Raw genomic sequence first — 24,020 nt, 5'->3', positions numbered from 1 at the left:
TTATTTCTATACAGTAAAAACATTTCTTTAAAAATTTTATTTAAAATACTATAATTTCTTTATATTAAGAAGTCACATGTTCCATGTGTATTGGACTATGTCATATTATTCATCCTGAATATTTTAATATGAAACATCAGTATTATTTCTAACATTATATTATCTATGTAGATACCTGGAAAAATATAAAGAAATATGTTAGTAATTCTTGAAATAACTTGGACATTTTAAATCTATAGTTATACATATTAATTTTTACTGTTATACAAATAAATAATCTTATATCCTTTAATGTTCTTCCTGTCATTTTCCATTAGCTTCCTGGAACACAGAGAAACTGTATTTATTTTGATATAACTTAAGCATTTTACATATACTAATGCAGTTATTCATTTAATTTATTACAATCTGAATTGCATTTCCACAGATCCCTATAGAGACATTTAATATAGTATTTCAAATTATATAGGTTGTATTTTAAAATGAATTTCAGTTGCAATGCCACATTTGTCTCTGTTTAGCCATCTTTCATTTAGACATGCCGTCTAGAATTTGTGGATTCAATACACAGCAGATGTCAGTTTAGCACTTATGTGCATAAGACTATTTCCTTTGAAAACGTTTGTTCAGCTAAGAACTGGTTCTTCAAATCTGTTAAAGTCTAAAAAGAAATCCAGTGGTTTTTCAGACATTGTGTCTGTATCACTGCATGAGGTAATTTATCTGATAATCTTTGTTCTCAGATGTCCTGTTAATCAGGAAAGGGAATCTTCATGTCTGATCTAAGATCTGGAATACACAGAATATGGATGGCCATCTCTTTGGAACAAATTGCCTGACTTAATGATCAAATGTTTCTTCTTTGTTCTCACCTGGATGTATTGTAATTAGGAAGAAGGGGGTGTCTCACCCAGCCAAGACCATCTCACATTGGGTTTTTAGCTACAAAAAGAAATATCAGATATCTATGATATATCTGTAGCTTATTTAATGTTACTTACAGGTACCCTGACATAATTCCCCCTTCCAATTTTCAATGTATGTAGGACACATGTATTGGAATTGGCTTACAGTCAGTGGTATTTGGTGAGTATATTGACAGTATGCATCATAGACAGTCTTCTATGCAGAGAGTCCTTTATTTTTGAGTTCTTGTGCATTTGGGGATATGACACTTCATTCTCCCTCTATGACTTGTAGTTGGGATCTAGGATGGCACGCTCGCAACTGATTAATATGGACCCATTTATCCATAAAAGTATCATTTTTGGGTATCCTAATTTTATAGGCAACTGGAGATATTTTGTCAGTAACGACAAAAGAACCCTTCCATGATGGAAGAAATTTCTTTTCCTTAACCTGATCTCTTCCAAACTTATAAAGATAAACTTTGTCATTTATTTCATATTCCTTTTTGGACGTTTTGGGATCATAATAAGTTTTAGTGGCAGTTGCAGCCTTCTCTAAGTTTCTTTGGGCAAATGCAAAGGCATATTGCAGGTGCTTTCTTAGGTTCTCCACATAATGATGCGTATTGGCAGCATTTATCAAGTTATGGTCTGATGTACGGTATAGTAGATGCTGAGGTAGAACCATTCTCCTACCAGTCATCAGTTCAAAAGGTGACATCTTGGTAGCACTACTTGGAGTTGCTCTTAATGCCATCAGGACTAGAGGTAGTTTTACATCCCAGTCTTTACCCGTTTCACTCACAAACTTTTTGAGGATTTTCACAATGGACTGGTTGTAATGCTCTACACCACCACTTGAGGCAGCTCTATATGCAATATGGAGCTTTCTTTTAACCCCTAGTATTTTCCACATTTTGGTCATCACTTCGCTAGTGAAGTGGGTTCCCCGATCGGATTCGATTCTTTGGGGCAAACCAAATCTGGAAAACACGTGGTTGTTGAGCAATGCTGCGCATGTTTCAGCACTATTGTTAGGTGCACTGATGCATTTTATCCATTTAGTGAATAGACATGTCACTGTCAACATGTATTTGTTACCTCTTGATGACCTAGTTACTGGATTAATAAAATCAAATTGTATATCTGACCATGGCATTACCATCCCTCTTTTCTGCAATGGTGCTCTAGTCATTGGTGCAGTGGGTTGGAACCGTGGGCAGATTAAACAACCTTGACAGTAAATTTGAACATCTTTCAACATGTGTGGCCAGAAGGCATAATCACGCAATATTTCATACGTTAATTTGACGCCACAATGACCAGATGTCTGAACTTGGTAGGTACCACCCATTGCTGGATGCCAGTTTTGGAGGTTCTAATTAACAAACCATCCTGTAACTTGAATTGTGACCTGGATTTCACTAGGATTCTAAGATCTTCCTTGCCAATACAATCATCTTTTGAGATGGGGTTGCTTTCAGGATCTTCTATGTGTTTATAGAAGATGCCTACATTGGGGTCTTCTTTTTGACTAGTGATCAGGTCCTCACTAGGAGAATTCTGACTCCATTGTACCAGGTTAGGCTCACTCTGTTGTTTAGCCTGGTTTCTGGTAATGGCTTCTACCTGAATTGCACCCATTATGTGGTCAATATTAAGGAGTTCTCCAGTTATGGCTCCTTGTTTGGCTAATGAATCTGCAAGATCATTGCCTTCCTTATCAGGACCTAGAACCCTGGAATGACCCTTGGTCTTTTTCCAGTGTATGGTTAAATCATTGGACACCACTAGATTATCAATTTTGCAGAACAACTTGCCATGCTTGACTGGTTTTTTTTATTGAGGTTCTTTTCAAAATAAACAATTAGTAGTTGCCAAAACATACATACAAAAGAAATTACACTGTCAATAAAGGCAATAAGTGCTGTTCAAATTTTATACCCACCAAATGATTTGAGTGGCCACTCTTGGACCACACAGTTGCAGTAAACATAATATAAGGTAGGTAAACAATAATGTGAAAGGGCCACTCATGGACCCCAAGTGAAGGACCTCTTATTTTTAACTTTTGTAATACTATATTTATGATTAACACTTTAACAGGGTAGTATAACATTAAAAGATTATAGGTAGAACTCTGCCTGAAATATAATTGGAATATAAAATTGAAATACTGAACAGGAGGTGTAGCTACTTTAAAACTTGGAAATTATAGCTACATATGATGTAAAAGTTGAAAAAATAAGAGAGGGGGTTGTATATAAGGTTGCCACAAAGGAATAGTCCCCATTGCCAAACCAAGTGTGGGTTACATATTAATCAGCCAAAATCTAAAGTGACAAATCACAAATCATGCCCAGAACATGTTCTAGAGTAAATATCCACCTACCCTGGGATTTTCTTTTTTTTTTTTTTTAATTTTTTTTTTATTGTGGTTTAATGCAAGGCATACAAACGGTGAATGTCATTATGTTTCAATATACAGAAGAAAGAAAAAAAAAAGGTGTAAAAACAAAGGGGAGTTCAACGCTCACAGCTTATCTGAAGTAAAGTGATACATATTACAAGTTTACATGACATAAGATAAGAGAAATAAAAAACATTACTTGCCAAACATTCTCATATACCCACAAAATAAGCTCATGAGGCCTCTCTTGGACCTCCCAACATAGTATAAACGACAATGCTATAGTAGGTATGTCTGAACTAAGGGAGACCACTCTTGGATCTCCATGAAAAACCACATTTTTTTGACTTTCAATAATTTTCAAGTTATTTGAGTTGTGTAAACAAGGTAACTGACTCGATTGATTAGGAAAGACACATAGTAGTTTGGCCCCCTTTCTTCATGTTAGTTAAAAGACATGTGTTACCATGAAACTCGTTGCAACGAGGGTAAAGGTTTGTTCAGGAGACTCCCTACAATTATGGGCTAAAGAGAGTGAGCAACATAACATGGGTCCCCAGGAGAGGTATTAAAGACTAGTGTTATAGCCATAATGCGCCAGATAAGGTGCCCTCTCGCTCTCAGGGGGAAAAAGATTATGTGAGTCTTGGGCAGAGACTGTAAAATGGAAACTGTAGCTGAAAAATTAAAACTAAAACTGAAAGATGGGATTAGAGGAATTAGTAAGCAACACTACAATACCATAAATGGGTTGCTCTGGTTGGGATAGGATGTGTAGTATAATAGAAAGTAAATTGCCTCTTAAAGGTGGGTAATAATATAATCTAGCGCATAATCTCCATAAGCTAATTAACAAAAACAAGCAGTGATAAACATTACTGAGATTACTACCTCTATCCTAGTGGCTAGACAGGCATACAGTCAAGGCTTTTACAGTCCATATTACAGCAAGGGCTAATATACGCATATAACAGAAGATATATAACAAAAAAATGGAAAACTTGTGCGGTTTGCAAAACTTGATCCCTCTCATTACCAAACAGTATGCTTCATAGTGTAGGAAGAATATATTGTGAGTAGTGGAGCTAAAGCAGGACCAGCCTGCGCCTAACTCTATGGCATTTAGCCTATGGGGTAACATATAGCACTTTCAAGCATAGATTTACCTATATAAATACTATGGGACTTCAATCTCCCATTAATTTTCCTGTGAGGGTAACAGCAAAATAAGATATAGAGTAAGAACTTAAACTGCATAACACTGCACTGCATAGACATATCTTATGTATAAAATAGTACAATCAAAATAAAAAGTGTTAGGAGCCCAAATGATATGCAACATATACGAAGGTTGCAGACTATCATTATACTATTATCCAAGCTTTAGGCAGTCTGTAAGCTTATGGACTAGGAATTAATAGACATTAACCCATCATTATGCCTGTAAGAGACCAAGATCCAAATTAACGATATAGAGTAACCCCATAATTACCCCTCTACTGCATATAGCTAAGTAAAGTAAAATCCCTGTCTTGCCCCTAAGGGCATATTGCTGGAGTCCCCCTGAAGAGGTAAAGGAGTCATTTTCCCATACAATAATAAGCGCAAATATGAGCATTGTGCTGAGCTTGTAATTAAAGTCAATACTGGTAATCGTCAAAGTCCCACATAATGGACCAGGTGTAGAGGGCAAGCAAGCCCCCCGGATCCCATATCAAATGTAGCAGGGTGTCGTGATGGATCAGGCAAATCTCCGGCATAGCAGGATGCGGTCGTGTTAGACCTTGTATGAGCACAAATGATGTCGGCACCGCTGCATGGGGAAGCTCAAGGTAGAAACCGCGATCACCGCAAATAGACTCAAACTTGAAGCAGAAGCTGCGCCCCTCCTCCCTTTTGTGCAGTGGCACTAAAGACCAGGGCTCGTCGCAGGTAACAATGCGGGACTGGAGCTGACTTTTAGTATTAACATGAAAGGAAGGGGAACAGTTAGGGTGTGTGTACTATCATTATAAGTAAAAAGGATAGATAAAAAGTTGAAGTTTCTTATCAATGATATCTAGTGAAAAGCTGCTGTATGTATGTATATATATATATAGTGGTGGCGGTGTTCCCCCAACACCCCCCACCATTCAAAATTCCAGGGAAGCAATTACAGTCAACTGTGAATTAAAGTTACTTTTATGAAGGTGACTCACCACTCACTGCCTCCTTGGAAAGGGCTTCCTTGGTTTCAGGTGCTGTATCCCATGTGTTGGGGATGTTAATCCTATTCTTCTCACCTCTGGCTGCTTAACATTTAGTTTAGCCAATGGCTTTAGCTGGACAGGTGCTGTTTTTTTCTCCTTTATGGCATCCGTTATTACCAGCTAGCCCTTTTGAAATACAGTCTATTGCAGCATGCTGTTAGCTAACCTCTCGCAGTGTTTATCCATTACCTGTGCTCTCTGTCAGGCCTTTATATGAACTTCAAAAAAATGTATTACAGGAGCACCAGGTAAAGTGATAAAAATTATAAATTTTATTGAAATACAAAGGGTATATTAACCCAGGGTAAGAACACACAAAAAGGAAAAGTTTGAACCAACAAACTGATGAACAAAGGCTGACCGGTTTCGGCTGTTGCCTTACTTCTAGCCTGCTTAAAACTGATTAACAGTTACTGCTTTAAAAACCCTCATCTGTGTTGCCATTGGTTCAGGGGCTCACATCCCATAATCTCCAGCTTCATTCAATTATATACTCATTAAGTGACACCAGAATTTCTACGGTACACTTTTGTGAAAAAAGCATATAAATGTACAAACTAAACAATAACCTTTTAATTCTATAAATTTATAATAATGATAAACTCTTATTCTAATGGTATAACCATTTATAATTGGATGTGCATAGCTTGTGTACATGCTGAAAACCACTCAGGCAAGTGCTAGTGTTATAACAAAGGTTGCCGTGTACTCCGGCTGTACAAAGAAACACTTTATATTTTATAGTGACACTTTAGTCAGTTGTCTGACTTTTAGTACCTTGAACGGCGATCACCTGCTCTTTCTTTTTTGTTATTCCAGGCTGTGCCATCCCCTCTGTGGGTCCAAACTCTCAATCTCCTTTTAACACTGGCAGGGCAAGGAGTGGACGCCGGGGCCCCAGAGCAATACCACTCTCGCCCTCCTGGTCAAAATGATCAATCAGTATGGGTGGCTGGGTTGGGTAAATTTCTTTGCTGTTGGTCGCTGCATATAAATTGTCTGCCAAAGCAGCATGGTGAGAAGCGAGTAGACTGCGCAGCTCCTCCAAAAAGGCTAAGGGAATCTCCATGACAAATGAACATCCGTAGCGAGTAGGCAGTATAGAGGGTGATGACACTTTTTTCAATCTATAGTGTGTCTTGATCAGGAAAGTACATGCAGTGTCTTGCGGGATATCACTGCTTCCTAACGACAGGGCTAGCTAGCATCCTGCCGGGGGGTATAGATGGTAGGCCGCAACCTTTGAAGTGTTCCGGAGAGCTAGATAGTGCCTCAAATCTGAAAGGAATAGTATGTCTATGTAGAGCTTGCTATGCTGTAAGATCCTATTCACCATGTGAAGACAATAAGGTGATTGTGAGTGAGTTTTGCATGGATTTGTGGCAGGAGTTGCAGGAGCTGTGATTCATGCGACCTGTCATGGCCGCCACCTGGACGTTGCCCCACCCTGGGATTTTCTAAGTAGCTAATAAGAACTAAAGTAGTATAGAGATAGATAGATATCTTGCTACCCCGGCCGCTGGGAGCAAGACACCACCTTAAAATGATTCACAAAAGCATTATAGGTGTAAGTGGGGTTCAAAGGCTGTAATATATTTTAGGGCATAAATGAAGAGGTGGCTAAATACGCTTTCTATAAAGAAGCAGTAAGGGAGTATATGCATAAAACAACAATCAAGAAGTGGACATATCAGTGTATTTATTGTTAAGCAATAAATAGGTTATAAATATACAGGGGGCCTGTAAATAGTGGATAGGTGGTCCTTAAGTGGTTATATACACAATGCAAATAAACAGATTACTCAAACGAAAGTATAGTGGTAACATACATAAATACAGGACACAATGACTAAAGAGTTTAATACCCATATGATTAGTTCCTACTATGTTACTGAGCGTGATATCCTCATATAGGCAGCAAGTACTGTTATGACACCACAAAGCTTTCATTAAATAGGTCATAAGTAGTGCAGGGAACCTGCAAATATTAAACAGATGGTTCTTAAGTGGTTATGTGTGCATTTCAAGTATACGCATTGCTCAAATGGAACTTCAGTTATAATATACAAAAAATACAGGGCGCAATGACTATAGGGCGTACCGCTCATTTAATAAGCTCCTACTATGTTACTGAGCTTGACATCCCTATAGAAACATTAAAAATGGTTATAACATCGCATAGCATAGAAGTGTATGAAAAAGTAGCCTTAAAAGCTACAACTGTGTGGCTGAACGGTATAGCAATGCTAAATTAGGACATCATAGAGAGCAAAGAGTATTGTGTACACATAAATGTATAGTGGTAAACATTAAGCAGATTACAAGATGTTACTAAATGTGATACAATTAATGTGCCATAGATATTTAACCCCTGAAAGGTTCACCATAAGATCCCAAAGAGGTCTTGCATGAAATACTGGTATAAATATTGTTATAACAAGGGAACCATAACCACAGTCTCACAATAAAACAGTTGCACCTATACGATAAAATCTTTTTTAGGATATTAAGTATACCAGACTCTAGGAACAAAATCATTAAATAAGGGGTGTTTTTCCTTTAAGCCTGGTGATATTCTTCAGTAACCGCAGTCATGCTCACTCACACAAACAAAAAAAAGACTCCAAAAAAGAAAAAGAACGTCATTGATCCAGCACATAGATTTCAAAAGTATACAGATGCGGGTAGTGGATCGCCATTATTCTTGCAATAATAGTCACAAGGAGCAGGCCAATGCGGTCCGCCAGGGTTCCAGCCAGAGTGCAGCTAGACTACATGGAAACGGGCATCCTGTAAGGTATTCCTGAAATTTACGCTGCTCTAACCTGTATGGATTTGTTGGCCTGGGCAACAACTCCTGTTAGGATCCCCTTTTGTAGGTAACTGCTGTGGGGCAAAAGGTGACCGACTTGCACCAGCCTCCATTTCCACCGAATAGAAAGCAGCCTGAATCAGCCCGCCAGGATCCTATTGTAGATGCAGCGATGCTGTGTTAAAAAAGATGATAGGCAGTATAGATACTCGAGAACAGTGAGTTTCTACTGGTTGCTTGTGCAAAATGTTCCAGGTAAAGTCACCCGCTGGAGAACGCACTGATATTTGTTCCAAGCCCCTCTGCTGCAATATAAAAGTTAGTTGACTCACCAACGTTATGGTTACACAAACATCTGGCTGGGCAATGCAATAAATCACGCTAACGTCTAACTGAGTACTTTTTAAGTCCCTCAAAAATCTTTTAGGAGTGGAAAGCGGGCACCAGGGTTCCAAACTGTCATTAAGTTAAGAATGTCAGCGTTCTCCCGCTCTGCAAATACAGGTTCCCACTGAGTGACATGCATGGGGTAGGTGGTTGTCCCCAGGCTTAAATGTTTCATGTAAAATCGTTTTGAATGCGGCGTGATGTTCCGTTAACAAACGATTCAGTTCCATCAAAATATCTGTAGCACATTCCATAATCTTCCAAATAGATCTGCAGTCAGGCAGATTAGAGGTGGGATGCTTTGAGTTTAGCACTACATGCTGCCTAACGACAAGGCCCCAGTGGACCTCGCCGGGGGTTGAATAAAAGGCCTCAGCCTTAGAATATGCTCCGGGTGCTCTAAGTCACGATCATCTGAGAGATAATAGGCTCATCTAAAGCAGGATCTGTAGTGTTTTAAAAATCAGGCTATATGGCAGATAGATGAGCCATCTGGGATGTTATTTTAAGCAAAAATGATGAAAAGGCTAGAGCAGAGTAGTAATGTGCGACCTATCACGGAAGTTCCCCCGCCATGCTTTACTGGTTTGTTGTTAGTTTTCTACATGCTATTTCTTTTCCAAGTTGGCAGGTATTCAACAAAACTGTTGCACACATAATTTGAGTCAGTAATGATAACAAATTCATGAATACCGTGTTAAATAGCTATCTCAATTATTTTTAGAACAGCATTTAGTTGTGCAACTTGACTGGATCTTGTCCAATGTTGAAACCTACAGAAATATTTGGGAACCCATTTGCCCAAGTTATACCAATGCCAGCGCCTAGTCTGTGCTCATTTTCAATAGTGGCATGGTAAGAACAACCATCAACATATACCCAAGGTAATGTTTGACAATGGTCCTCATTGTACATTTTATATGGGGAGAGCAATTGTTCCTCCAGGAAATCATCTTCTGATAATTCTTCCCCAGGATCTTTAGCAGTACAATCGTGGAGCTCAGCAAGCCCATGTGTGACTGGATTCTTTTTATTCTGCTTGTAGAGAATTTCTAAAGGCCAGCCTTGTAAGGAAAGAGTCCAAGCTGTTATGCGGCTCTTAGACAAATTCCCATGTCTTATTCTGTCACTTTGCAGATATAACAAAGGCTGGTGGGCCATTTCTACAATAATTTTCTCGCCCTGTATAAAGCTGCAGATATTTTGTAGAGCCCATACAGTAGATAAGAGGGCTTTTTCGCAATCGCTAAATTTTATTTCTACTGGGGACAGAGTTTTTTGCTTAAATTATCATGCTTTTGGTACAAAACAGCACTCATGCTTATATTTGTGTAACCTGTCTCTAAGAAGAAAGGTTTACCACCTTCAGGGTAAGCTAAGCAAGGTGCTTGAGTGAGTTTTCTCTTCAGCTCTTTGATGGCTGTCTCTTGAGTCTCACTCCAGTGCCATTTCACATCCTTTTTAAGAAGAAGTAGTAGTGGTTTAGCTAATTCTGCATAATTATCAATGAATTTGCGAGAATAATTAGTCATATCCAGGAATGATTTCAATTCATTTAAAGGGACAGTCAAGTCCAAAAAAAACTTTCATTTTTCAAATAGGGCATGTCATTTTAAACAACTTTCCAATTTACTTTTATCAACAATTTTGCTTTGTTCTCTTGGTATTCTAGTTGAAAACAAACCTAGGGAGGCACATATGATAATTTCTAAGCCCTTGAAGGCCGCCTCTATTTTATTTACTTTTCACAGCAGGGGAGAGCAAGCTCATGTAGGCCATATAGATAGCATTGTGATCACGCCCGTGGCTAGTGGCAGACACTGCACTAATTGGCTAAAATGCAAGTCAATAGATAATAACTAAAAGTCATGTGATTAGGGGCGGTCAGAAGATGCTTAGATACAAGTTAGTGTTGAGTTAGTGTTAGTGTTGGTTTTGCAAAACTGGGGAATGGGTAATAAAGGGATTATCTATCTTTTTAAACAACAAAAATTCTGGTGTTGACTGTCCCTTTAAGTTAGTTGGGTTTTTAGAATTTACTATAGCTTCCACCTTTTTCTTCTGAGGATTTAGCCCTTCATGTCCCAAGAAGTTCACACAGTTACGGCACCATTGGGCTTTTTGTAGGGATAGCTTGACACCTGCCCTTTTAAGTTGGCTGAAGACATGTTTAAGCTCCGTGATGTGTCTTTCAAAGTCGGTGCTTTTGATTAACACATCATCAACATAAGATAAATTCCTAGAGAAAAAAAACAATTGCTAACACAATTGAAAAGAATGTACTTAAGTAGCACTCAACAACACTAAACGGATACGCCACTATCTACTAGTATAGGAAAGGCCCAAAAAATGGCAGGTTTTTAAAACTTAACTTTTAATGTTAATGCTAAAAAATATATATATTAAAACCACAATAGGAGACAATGGGAATGACTGAAGTCCCACAGTCAAAATGTCTGGGGACAGAAATTATTATAATGCGTGACCCCAATGGGTAAATTGGACTAAGGTGTGTACTTGGGGAGAATGGAGGGGGGGTGGTATCTAGATAGGACAAAAAGGCAGGGAAATATATTGGCAAACCAGTCCGCCCGTCCCTGGGATTGTGCCTATGTTACTAATATTAGAGTGGCTATGCACAATCTGTCGATACTGCCACTCTCTTGATTGAGATGTATGTGACTATAATGTACCTGGGGTTAAATAATTCCCAAATAGACTTACATACAACTAATCTCCTCAAGTTGGGATGGAGATAATAATGTTGGTGCAATACTAATAAACAGTGTCCAAGGTTTGAGTCAATTATGGTGCTTACCACTACCTCTTGTTGGAGGTTATTAGTGGTGTACTTTAAGTGGTACCAGTTGTGGGAATATACAGTGATTTAGGATATTCACAAATCAGGTCTGATAGCACTACCCAATATTTCACAGTATGTTTAAATCGTCAGATGATACTAAGAGACAGGCACCCAGGCGGTACTCGCGCTTATATACTGATATATCTAGTAGTATGGTAGTGTGTTAGTACCTGATTTACAGTGAGGTATACGGTATTGTGCTTGCCAGATATCTTATAGAATAACACCATTGTTCCGGGTGACCTGCTGTTAGTGCCCACAGTGGAAAGATATCAACTACGTACCAATTAATAGTTCTAAGTATGAATCTTATTGCCCAGGACCTATGTTACTGCACTCACAACAATTGCAACATCTCACACATCCCTAAAAAGTAATACAGTCACTCTCACATACACGATACTGCTAACGTTTTTTTAAAAAAGAAACACAAAGTCTCAGTGCGCCCTGACATGTTCCGCCCGTTCGGCTTTGTCAAAGGTGGGGCGGCCGCCATTGTGCTAGGCATTTATTGGCTTGCTGTAGGGGGGTGTGCGTCAGGATCGGACCTCTTGGTTGGTTCCAGCCTTTCTGATGTGGGATTGGTTGCCGCGGGGGTATGGCACAAGCGTCACACCTCCCTCACTATTTGCATAGGCTGGATGTGTACCGGGTTACGATGAATGAAAATTAACAGGCAGAATAGTGTGATAAAGTAGTATCTACAATACGAAGGAATAGTCACCACATAAACAAATAAAAAAAAACTTTGTGAATAACAACTATAAAGTGATTGCCCGCAAAAAAAGTATATAGGGCATTCAGTGATAAGATAAAGTCCCCCTTTCCAGTGCATCAGGCATAGCCTTATGCATGAATACAGCAAATTCATGAACAGAATTTATGTATCCAAATAGAAGTCTCTGGAATGCATACTGGACCTTTTGGAACGAGAATGCCAGCTTATATTGGTCCTTCTCATGTACCTTTATGGTCCAATATCCCTGTGCACAATCAATGGCAGTGAATATTTTGGATCCCTGCATTTGTGCTAGGCACTGGTCAATATATGGCACAGGCCAGCCAGACATGTACACTCGTTTGTTTAGCTGTCTTAAGTCAGCACACAAACGCCATTGTCCATTGGGCTTAAGAACACCTAGAATAGGATTGTTATAAGAGCTCTGCACCTGTCTGATAATACCTCTTTTTTCCAAGTTCCATATGATTTCTGCAAGAGAATCATATGATGCTAAAGGAAGTCTGTATTGTTTAACAAAGACAGGTGGTGCATTGGGATCTGTTTGGATTCTTGCAATGTGCAAGTCTGTAGTCCCACAGTCATAAGAATCCCTAGCAAAAATATCCTTGTACTCCATCAGGAGTTCTCGCAGCTGTCGGCGTTCATCATCACTGAAATTTGCTCTTTGACTATTTGCTGAAATCCTGGAAAAATTTCAGGCTGTCCTATTTCATAGGCTTCTTCCAACCTAGAGGTGAGGTCCCCTTGATTATAATTTATATTGCCCCCATGACTCTGGGTATTCTTGCTGTTAGGGGTAATATGAACCTGATGGCAGCCATCTTGTTCTTCGCAGCCATCTTGTTCCTCGCAGCCATTTTGTAATGAATAGACTTTATTATACTGGGGTATTATGCAGTGAGAATTATATGCATGTTATGAGTTTCTTTAGCTATTCGGCCTTGCCAATGTACCCTGGCCTAATGCCTAGAAGTAAGATAGAATAAGATAATGTAAACAAGAGGCTTCAGACACTCGGTTGTCTCTGCAGATGGTAGTTTGTTATGACTCTGTAAATATTGTTATGAGAAACTCATGTTCCAGTTTTTCCTTGTAAATTGCTCTGTATAACTGTGTAAGATGACTCGGTCCTAACGTGTCATCCCCTTAACCCTGTATGTCACTATAAGAAAGGCTTGCACTGTGCAATAAACAGAATTGGCTTTCGATCATAATGCTGCGTGGTCTGAGTCATTCTAAGGGGCCCTTATCAGATAATCTACATATGCCTCAGGTGGTACACTAGGCCCGAGGCTTTGGCCTGCGCTGACACCCCCCTGTGGGATTATACACCTTACAATTCTTGGTGGCAGCGGTGGGATTCGCAGTGCGTAAGTATGAGTGCTTTTACCATGCTTTCCTTCTGTGAATCTGAACCTAAATTTAGTTGTTTGTGTTTTTAAAAAAAAAAAAAAAAAAAAAAAAGGTGTAATATATGATAATGATATAAGGTTAAAGGGGTTCCTGTGGTTGAAGCACAGGTTTGCGGAGGTTAGAGTCCTGCCGGCAGTTGTGATACCCCTCCAGACAGGTAATCAGTCCTGTGCTGGGACACGACAGGTATTGTGAGTCCTGTCGGTGATAAGCGCGCAAGTAATATATGAATGCCAGTTGACGGGGAGCTTTTAAGATAAGCTACTCCGGGCGAACTTGGCAGTGAAGTGAGTAAGTCTCATGTGTGTTGAAGTTTCCCATATTCATTCCCATAATAGAGTTTTGTTACCCACCTGAAGCTCATGTTGATATCTGATGCTTGCTTTTGCTGCTATATAAAATGATGTTGTGCGTAGAAAATATTAAGTGGCTGTGCATGTTATTATTGTGGCTATTATTGTATTGAGAAAGGGGAACTGCTCATAGATAAGATTGCACAGAGAAAATTACATGTATAAGGTAAAAGAAAAGAAGAGTTAATAGTTTCTGCAAAAGACAGAAATATTTTTTTAAAACGCTGTCAGTAAGTACTGCTGTTTGATAAATAGAGAAATCTCTGTGTTAAAGAATGTAGCAGGCAAAGAAGGGGGGCCACCACTGAGCGCGCACATAGCTCAGAAAAGAAAAAAAAAAAGAGAGAAAAGAAATCCTGTCTCCGTTTGTAAGATTTTTTTTTTTTGCTTGCAGTAACAAAACTGAAATTTTGTATATTGAGATGCATAATGTGTGATGGTCTGTAGGTTCTCACTGTGGTATGCGTGTAACAGATTTACTTTGGACCAGGAACAGAATGTATTATTTGAAAATGATTGTCTCAAACCCTGCAAAAGTGGCCATTTTGTGGGGTTTCGGAAAAATAAAGAATGCATTTTGGATTTGGTGATAGGGTAATCTGGTAAATTTTATATGTATGTCGTACGCTATAAATTAGATGTTTTTCTGAGAAAAGGAAAAAGGGAGTGAATCTTTGGTATGCGAGATGAAATGAACTTGTGTGTCTGTATCGTAATAATGTTTCCTTCTGTTTCTCTGCTGGGAAATCAGACGTTTTTAGAAGATATTTGGTCATGTTATTTTATATACCTGTATTTTAAAGTCACCAGCATGTTTTAAGTATGTGGTATTCATATGCAGTTTTAGTTTTAAGTGATAATTGTTGTTCGGCATGTAAAGATATGATATTGTTTTTGCAAGTGAAGTAACGGCTTTGAAAGTGCGATGGTGTGGGATTTTTTGTCACGCTCTGGTAAATATGAAATTGTTTCTGGTATGATTAATGGGTTAACGTATGTTGTATTTGTAAGGTCTGTGCACGGCGTGGGTGCACACAATGAAATATATTTATAGGCTGTAATTGAAAGTTTTTCTAAAAGGGCGTCTGTTTTTGTTGCAAGTAAATTAATCTGCAGGTCATGCTACAGTACAGAGGTGAAATTGGTGTGGTAAATCATACAAGCAGCCTAGATTGTGGTTAGGATATACATATGTAATTTGCATGATGAATGGTTAGTCCTTAAAGGGACGGTTCGCTGTAACAAGGTGTTGCTATTAATGTATTGTCCATGACTTGTTATACAAGCGGCATATTATCTTATATTTGTCTGGAAAATCAGAGCTCAGTGCGTAGACGGAGCAATAGAAAATTGTCATTTTATTAGTTAAAGAACCAGTGCAATAACCCTGTATTAGTAGTTTGCTAAATATATTTTTAGAGACCTTTCTTTGTATATATTTATTTTAAAGTTGCTGTTCAGATAGCAGATATTTTTTTGCAGCATAACTTAATTCTCTCTGTAATGCAAACTGAAGTGATAAGTTGTCTACAATTTTAGTGTAGGGATCCGTGAGACTAGCGGACAGAAAAGAAAAAAAAAAAACGAGAAAAAACAGAGGAGTGAAAATATTTAAAGGGATACAGGAAAACTGGTATAACATCTGAGAATTTAAGGGAATATTTACATAAAAGACGATGAGGTTTACTGTAAGCCTAACACTAGTATATTTCACTGTGTTAGCAGTTTCAATTAAAGATTATTTTTAATTTGGTTAAAATGTCCCTTTAATTAGCCTGCATCCCACTGTGAGTGCGTTCTTATGCTGCTTATGCTTGTTTAGGCTATTTAATGAACGTCAGTATACATTTTTTTTATTATAAGGATCATTGGGATTAATTTAAAGGGGACATTGGGGGCTACTTATCAAGCCGTCTACTTTTCTGGCTTCGCCGGCCCAATACGTCCGCCTAAGCTCGCCTACCTTCGCCGCCGCGGACCTTGAAGTTATCAAATAAAGCTGTCAAAAAGCCGCGGGGCGATGAGCAGCGGACTGTGACAGTTATCACTCATCCGATCTCGCTGCCCTTCGGCTTTTTCCCAGCTTTATTGCTAGCCTGTCACTAAGCACTCACACTAAACTACACTGTTCTACCCCCTATACCGGCGCCCCCGGAGGCCCCCGCAACTAAATAAAGTTACTAACCCCTAAACCGCCGCTCCTAGACCCCGCCGCAAGTCTTATAAATGTATTAACCCCTAAACCGCCGCTCCTAGACCCCGCCGCAAGTCTTATAAATGTATTAACCCCTAAACCGCCGCTCCCGGACACCGCTGCCACCTACATTATACCTAGTAACCCCTATCCTGCCCCCCTATACCGTCGCCCTCTATTATAAAATTATTAACCCCTATCCTGCTGATCCCGCACCTCTCCGCAACTAAATAAATAGTTTAACCCCTAAACCGCCGCTCCATGAACCCGCCGCAACCTATAATAAATTTATTAACCCCTATCCTGCCCCCCACTACGCCGCCGCCACTGTAATAAAATGATTAACCCCTAAACCTAAGTCTAACCCTAACCATAACGCCCCCCTAACTTAAATATTAATTAAATAAATCTAAATAAATTAACTCTTATTAACTAAATGAATCCTATTTAAAACTAAATACTTACCTTTAAAATAAACCCTAATATAGCTACAATATAAATAATAATTATATTCTAGCTATCTTAGGATTTATTTTTATTTTACAGGTACCTTTCAATTTATTTTAACCATGTACAATAGCTATTAAATAGTTATTAACTATTTAATAGCTTATCTAGCTAAAATAAAGAGAAATGTACCTGTGAAATAAATCCTAACCTAAGTTACAATTACACCTAACACTACACTATACTTTAATAAATTATTCCTATTTAAAAATAAATACTTACCTGTAAAATAAACCCTAAGATAGCTACAATGTAATTAATAATTATATTATAGCTATCTTAGGATTTATATTTATTTTACAGGTAACTTTGTATTTATTTTAGCTAGTTAGAATAGTTATTAAATAGTTATTAACTATTTAATAACTACCTAGCTAAAAGAAATACAAAATTACCTGTAAAATAAATCCTAACTTAAGTTACAATTAAACCTAATACTACACTATCATTAAATTAACTAAATAAACTACCTACAAAGAACTACAATGAAATACAATTACATAAACTAACTAAAGTACAAAAAATAAAAAAAGCTAAGTTACAAAAAATAAAAAATTAAGTTACAAACATGTTAAAAATATTACAACAATTTTAAGCTGCTTACACCTAATCTAAGCCCCCTAATAAAATAACAAACCCCCCCAAAATAAAAAAAATCCCTACCCTATTCTAAATTACATAAATTTCAAAGCTCTTTTACCTTACCAGCCCTTAAAAGGGCCATTTGTGGGGGCATGCCCCAAAAAGTTCAGCTCTTTTGCCTGTAAAATAAAAATACAACCCCCCCCCCAACATTAAAACCCACCACCCACATACCCCTAATCTAACCCAAACCCCCCTTACAAAAACCTAACACTAATCCCCTGAAGATCATCCTACCTTGAGTCGTCTTCACTCAGCCGAGCCACCGATGGAACTGAAGAGGACATCCGGAGCGGAAGAAGTTAATCCTCCAAGCGGCGCTGAAGAAATCTTCCATCCGATGAAGTCATCATCCAGGCGGCGCTGAAGAAGTCTTCGATCCGGCCGATGTCATCTTCAAAGAGGCGCTGAAGAGGTCTTCTATCCGGGCGAAGTCATCTTCCAAGCCGGGTCTTGAATCTTCCTTCCGCCGACGCGGAACCACCTTCTTCACCGACGGACTACGACGAATGACGGCTCCTTTAAGGGACGTCATCCAAGATGGCGTCCCCTCAATTCCGATTGGCTGATAGGATTCTATCAGCCAATCGGAATTAAGGTAGGAAAATCTGATTGGCTGATGGAATCAGCCAATCAGATTCAAGTTCAATCCGATTGGCTGATCCAATCAGCCAATCAGATTGAGCTCGCATTCTATTGGCTGATCGGAACAGTTTATTTTAAAGGTAAGTATTTAGTTTTAAATAGGATTCATTTAGTTAATAAGAGTTAATTTATTTAGATTTATTTAATTAATATTTAAGTTAGGGGGCGTTAGGGTTAGGTTTAGGGGTTAATCATTTTATTACAGTGGCGGCGGCGTAGTGGGGGGCAGGATAGGGGTTAATAAATTTATTATAGGTGGCGACGGTGTAGGGGGGGCAGATTAGGGGTTAATAAATGTATTATAGGTGGCGACGGTGTAGGGGGGGCAGGATAGGGGTTAATACATTTAATATAGGTTGCGGCGGGTTCAGGGAGCGGCGGGTTAGGGGTTAATACATTTATTATAGTTGCGGTGGGCTCCGGGAGCGGCGGTTTAGGGGTTAATATGTATAGAGTAGGGGTACATGTTAGGGTGTTAGGTGTAGACAGCTCCCATAGAAATCAATGGGATGTCTGTCAGCAGCGAACTTGTACTTTCGCTATGGTCAGACTCCCATTGATTCCTATGGGATCCGCCGCCTCCAGGCTGGCGCTTTGAAAACCAGGTACGCTGGGCCGTAAAAGTGCCGAGCGTACCTGCTAGTTTTTTGATAGCTAGCAAAAGTAGTGAGAATGTGCCGCACTTGTGTGCGGAACATCTGGAGTGACGTAAGAATCGATCTGTGTCGGACTGAGTCCGGCGGATCGAAGCTGACGTCACAAAATTCTACTTTTGCCGGTCTCGAGCCTTTGATAACTAAGGCGTATCAGCCTCGCCACAAATACGCTGCGGAATACGCAGCGTATTTGAGGTTGACGGCTTGATAACTACCCCCCATTGTATTAGTATTTCTTTTTCAGAAAGCTTATTTTTTTTGTGTTATATGCGGTTGTTATATTTGGCTGGAGAGCTGCAGAATGGGGAATATCAAATTATATACAACGTTAAATCCAATAATTTTGTTGTGGTTAAACTAATTAGCATTTATCAAGTTTTAGTGTGAATTTTATATTTTTAAGCAGTAAACAGTGTTTCTCCTTTAAGTAAAAATGAAACTTTGAGCTTGCCTCACTATCCTTGAGAAAGACTGATAACACTGTGCATGTTTTGGTTTTCTTTAAAAAAAAAAAAAGAAAAGAAGTTTCTCTCTTGTGTTTGGCTTTGTTACAGAGAGAACAATTTGCACTGTACATTTAAAGCGGCAGTACTGGTGTTCTATGTTATAAAAAATGATAACTATAAATTGCTCACTACAAAGAAACAAGTATTTATATTATATTCTGTCATAGAATATAGCTTAAAAAATGATAATTTTATTTCTGTGGCTGTCAAACTGTATCTCACAGATATAACTCTTTGTTATTTAAAATAACCCTCACTGCCTTCAATAAATAAATGAGATATTATTTAATGAAGTGATTTCAGTGACACTTTAAAATATATATAGTTATTTGGTTATTAAATAGTCTACCACTATTATTGCAATGACTTTGATTGCTGCTTAACAGTTAAGCCGTGGTCTATAAGGTGTCTAGAAATAAACACCCCTAAAACAAATGATGCACAGTTTATCTGATTATACTGCATTTATATAACTAGCTAATTTATCTGTTCACAGTTTTGGTTTTATTTATATGGCTTACGTGTATTTTGTCTCTTGGTGTTGTAATGAGATTTATACAGCCTGTGATAAGAGGCAGTCCTCAAAGGTTTAAAAAAATTAGCATATAAGCCTACCTATGTTTGGTTTAATCTAGGAAGGTTGGTTAAAATTAAAAGTCCTATCTGAGTAATGAATTTTCATTTATCCTAGAAAGTCCCTTTAACAGTGGCTACTGTGGTTATCTGATCTTTCCCAAATAAGCGCAATTTTATTTGTGCAATCTGCAACTTAAGTTTCTTGGGCATCTGCTGTGATTGTTTTCTTTGTGTGATATTAAAGTTTTGTACATAGTGGATGTTTTTAATTGTTTGTCATGTTCTGAGTGTGTTGCATTTCAGCGAATGTCAGAATATGTGTTGCATTCTAAGTTAATTGTGGTTGTTTGAAATTTGTGTCAGCAGCTAATGTTTCGTTTTGTGTAAGACAAGAACGATTGGTTTTCATTGTTTGTTATGTTTTTCTCTTTTGTGGACAGCATATTGAATTGTGAAGTGTATTTCATTTTGCTTGCTATTGAGAATTGTCTCTGCATGAGTGGAGTGCATGATTTATCGTTTAGTTTCTTGTTATCTTGTGTTTGCGTGTCACATGAGATGTTTTACGCAAACATGGGGGAAGTATTGATGAGTATTGATGAATATCTTTATGTAATGGAGGAGATTATTTTTAGGAGGTGAACCTAAAATGTTTTGAATCTCCTCGTACAATGTTATTGTGTTAATTTCAGATGCCTAAAATGTTTTATTTTTCTATGTGGTTCTTAACACTATATTTGTATTTGCAGGATGAGAGTATGCTGTCTTCAGAGATTGAAACACACTAACTGAATTATTTTTGAGTTTCCATATTTAGGTAAAATCTGTACAGGCAAAATTCCATAAGTGCACTCTTCAAAAGATTAAAGATTGAAAGCAAGTAAACCTTTAAAGAAAGAAAAGATAAAGATGAAAGACCTTTTGTCAAGCTTGTTTTAACCATCATACTGCAGTAAAAAAAAAAGTTACTGAACTATCTTTGGATCCATTCTTTGCTTTGCATGCTGGTACCAGCCCCAGAACTGGACTCTGGGTAATCCATGACTGTTTTCTCTGATGTGTGTCTTCAGGACATAAAGACTATCCTTCTCTGGACTGTGCCTTACCGCTCGATATGGAAGTCCTGTTATGCTGTTACAGGATCAACCAATTAAATTAGGGGAGTATTGTTTTAACTCCATTCCTTATATTGCTTGTTTTGTATTTTCTTGTATTTGTTTTATTTTTATTGATCATATTTGGTCTAAGAAATCATATGCTTCATTGGTATTAGTGCACATGGTAGTTTATGTGCGTAACAAAGTAACCCTTTAGATAAGTGTAACTGTGAACTTCGCAGTATTGTACTCTATTGAATGGCCCACTGAGTATAGAAAATAGGTTTAAGGAAAATGCTGCAACATAGAATAATATTTTAGACCCTTCACCCTTTAGAACATAAGGAGGACACGTCTAAGCTAGAAGTTTATAGTAAATATACAGAGAAATGTTTGTTCAGGGAATAGCATAATTATAGTTTATGAAAGCAAATGTATTTTTCCCTTTTATTAATTAGTATGGTATCTGCAAAGTGAATTTGGTCATTCCTGATGTTTGTCAAAGAGAGTAATTCTTACCATAAAGATGTGTTTACCTTTAAAAGAGCTTGTAGTTTTAAATGATGTTCTGTTTGTATGCTTTCCTCATATAGGAGTGTGAGAGAATTTAGGTTGCATAAAATAATTAGTAAACTAGTAGTGTTTATATCAGATGAGATTGTTGAATATTAGGATCATGGTTGGAGAATTATAAGCATTATAGATAGCAGCCATCCAGAATAAAGCAACACAAGGTTCTTTTATTTTTTTAGAAGTTCAAAGTGATATTGTAAAGAAATTCATTTATTTTCATTGACTGTTTTCTTTTTTCCATTCTTACTACAGGGCAGGCCTTAGCATAAGTTTTAGCATAAACATTCAGGCCCTTGAGGAAGTCTGACAGGTTTTCACTTGCGTAGTATTCATGAAGTATCATTTAAAAGTGTATAGAGAAGTTGTAAATTATTCTCTGAGAAATGTCAATGTATTATATATCAACAATGTTTTGTTTGATTTTAAATGACATAGGATAAAAGTGACATTTTATTTGGACATAATTGTGATTGTATTTCGGTGTGTACTCATCCTGTACTGTTTCTGTTTGCTTCCTAGACTCCCTGTGACTCGAGTGTCTGCTTGCCATGGGTATCCACTGCTTGCCTTGTCTACCCCATGAACAAACCATCAGATTTCCAGTATCTCCCTGCGGAAGAACCGTGGATAAGCACCCCTACTGCAAATGAACTGTTGGAGAACTGTATTATAGCAAAGTGTCAAGGTGCAGCGCTCTCAAATGGACAAAGACTGTTCTTAAAGTGATCAGAGGCCACCTAGAGACAGTTGTGCTGTTGCTATGTCATGCTTTACTGTGGAAAAGGAACTGTTGGACATATTGGGGGGGTGCTAGCAATGCAGGTGGAGAGATAGAAGATGCAGCGTTGTTTGGGGGTAGATGGGGGGCTGGTTGGGTCTCTGTGCTGGTAGACCGGTAGTTTTGGGAGGGCTGGAGGATAGATGGAAGGTATTGGAGGGACTGTACCTATATGCAGTGACAATTAGCCTATAAAAGTATATCACGACATGCAAATATTTTTCTCTTTAGTATTCTTATAGAGTTCTGTTACCATAATATAAGGCTTTACTAATTTTCTATGCCTGTCTATTTTTATGTTATTCTGTTAGAATAAAAGGATGGTATGTTAGGGGTAATATGAACCTGATGGCAGCCATCTTGTTCTTCGCAGCCATCTTGTTCCTCGCAGCCATTTTGTAATGAATAGACTTTATTATACTGGGGTATTATGCAGTGAGAATTATATGCATGTTATGAGTTTCTTTAGCTATTCGGCCTTGCCAATGTACCCTGGCCTAATGCCTAGAAGTAAGATAGAATAAGATAATGTAAACAAGAGGCTTCAGACACTCGGTTGTCTCTGCAGATGGTAGTTTGTTATGACTCTGTAAATATTGTTATGAGAAACTCATGTTCCAGTTTTTCCTTGTAAATTGCTCTGCATAACTGTGTAAGATGATGCGGTCCTAACGTGTCATCCCCTTAACCCTGTATGTCACTATAAGAAAGGCTTGCACTGTGCAATAAACAGAATTGGCTTTCGATCATAATGCTGCGTGGTCTGAGTCATTCTAAGGGGCCCTTATCAGATAATCTACATATGCCTCAGGTGGTACACTAGGCCCCAGGCTTTGGCCTGCGCTGAGACCCCCTTGTGGGATTATACACCTTACACTTGCTGTTTAATCGGTTGATCAAACACCAGGGAGGCTTCTTCAATTTTACTGATGCCTTCCTCTGAGCTGAAGGGATAAATAGACTGAATTGTAAATAGACCCTCTGGCATAGACCCAAAGGCTTGTTCTATTAATTGTTCTTTAGTTAAGTATCCTTCATGTATTAGCCCAATTACATTATTCTGGAATCCAAAAGTGTAATAATTGGATTCCAGCACATATCCTAAGGTAATTCCCTTGGATAAGGTTACATCCTGTGGGGTCATGTTATGCACGATAACATGTATTGGAAGAGTTCCAATATTTACCAAAGGAGTATGGGTCATTGTGATACCCAGATTTTGTATTCTATGGGAGAGGCAAATTAGTTTTTCAGAAGTTTTTAATTTCTGACCTCTCTTTACCTGTAAGGATAAGAGGAATTTATCAGCCCCAGCAGGAATTATAACATTGTTAGACACCTGCATATTCACAGCATATGGCAATTACTGGTTTGATTTCAAGGCTGCATTTTCATCCTGAAATACTTCAGGGTCCAACTTTAACCTGCTCCAGAGGCAAGAGTTAATCAAATCTAGTTGTATGGCATATCTATATAAGAGATCATTGCCAACATATATTTGATTATGGGGAGTATTTAGAAACAGGTGCTTTACTGATTTATTACCTATAGATATAGATAATAAGCACTTTTCTGTGATGTTATAGCTTTCAAACCTGTCATCCAGGCCGTGGACACAGTGGTCTTGGGGAGGAAGATATTTAATCACCTTAGGTTCAGTGATCTGTGTTAATAAGCCTTCGCTTATATAGCTAGCTTCCTGTTTTACG

The 24,020-nt window shown here is 38.2% G+C and overlaps 1 protein-coding gene across 2 annotated transcripts in view; it reads left to right on the top strand.

The window, feature by feature from the left end:
- The window catches only part of RPP21 (ribonuclease P/MRP subunit p21), an 84,858-nt gene extending 61,795 nt beyond the window's left edge, over nt 1–23,063 (top strand). The window contains exon 6 of one of the 2 annotated variants that reach the window (XM_053707558.1): nt 22,053–23,063. In XM_053707558.1, coding sequence (XP_053563533.1) covers nt 22,053–22,063 — 11 coding nt within the window. In that variant the 3' untranslated portion in view covers nt 22,064–23,063. The other variant, XM_053707557.1, reaches the window with a different exon arrangement.
- Nucleotides 23,064–24,020: the final 957 nt, after the last annotated feature.

Source organism: Bombina bombina, chromosome 3, assembly GCF_027579735.1.
Source record: "Bombina bombina isolate aBomBom1 chromosome 3, aBomBom1.pri, whole genome shotgun sequence".
NCBI classification, from domain to species: Eukaryota; Metazoa; Chordata; class Amphibia; order Anura; family Bombinatoridae; genus Bombina; species Bombina bombina.
Note: the sequence above shows the minus strand (reverse complement) of the source record. Positions and strands in the feature narration are given on the sequence as shown.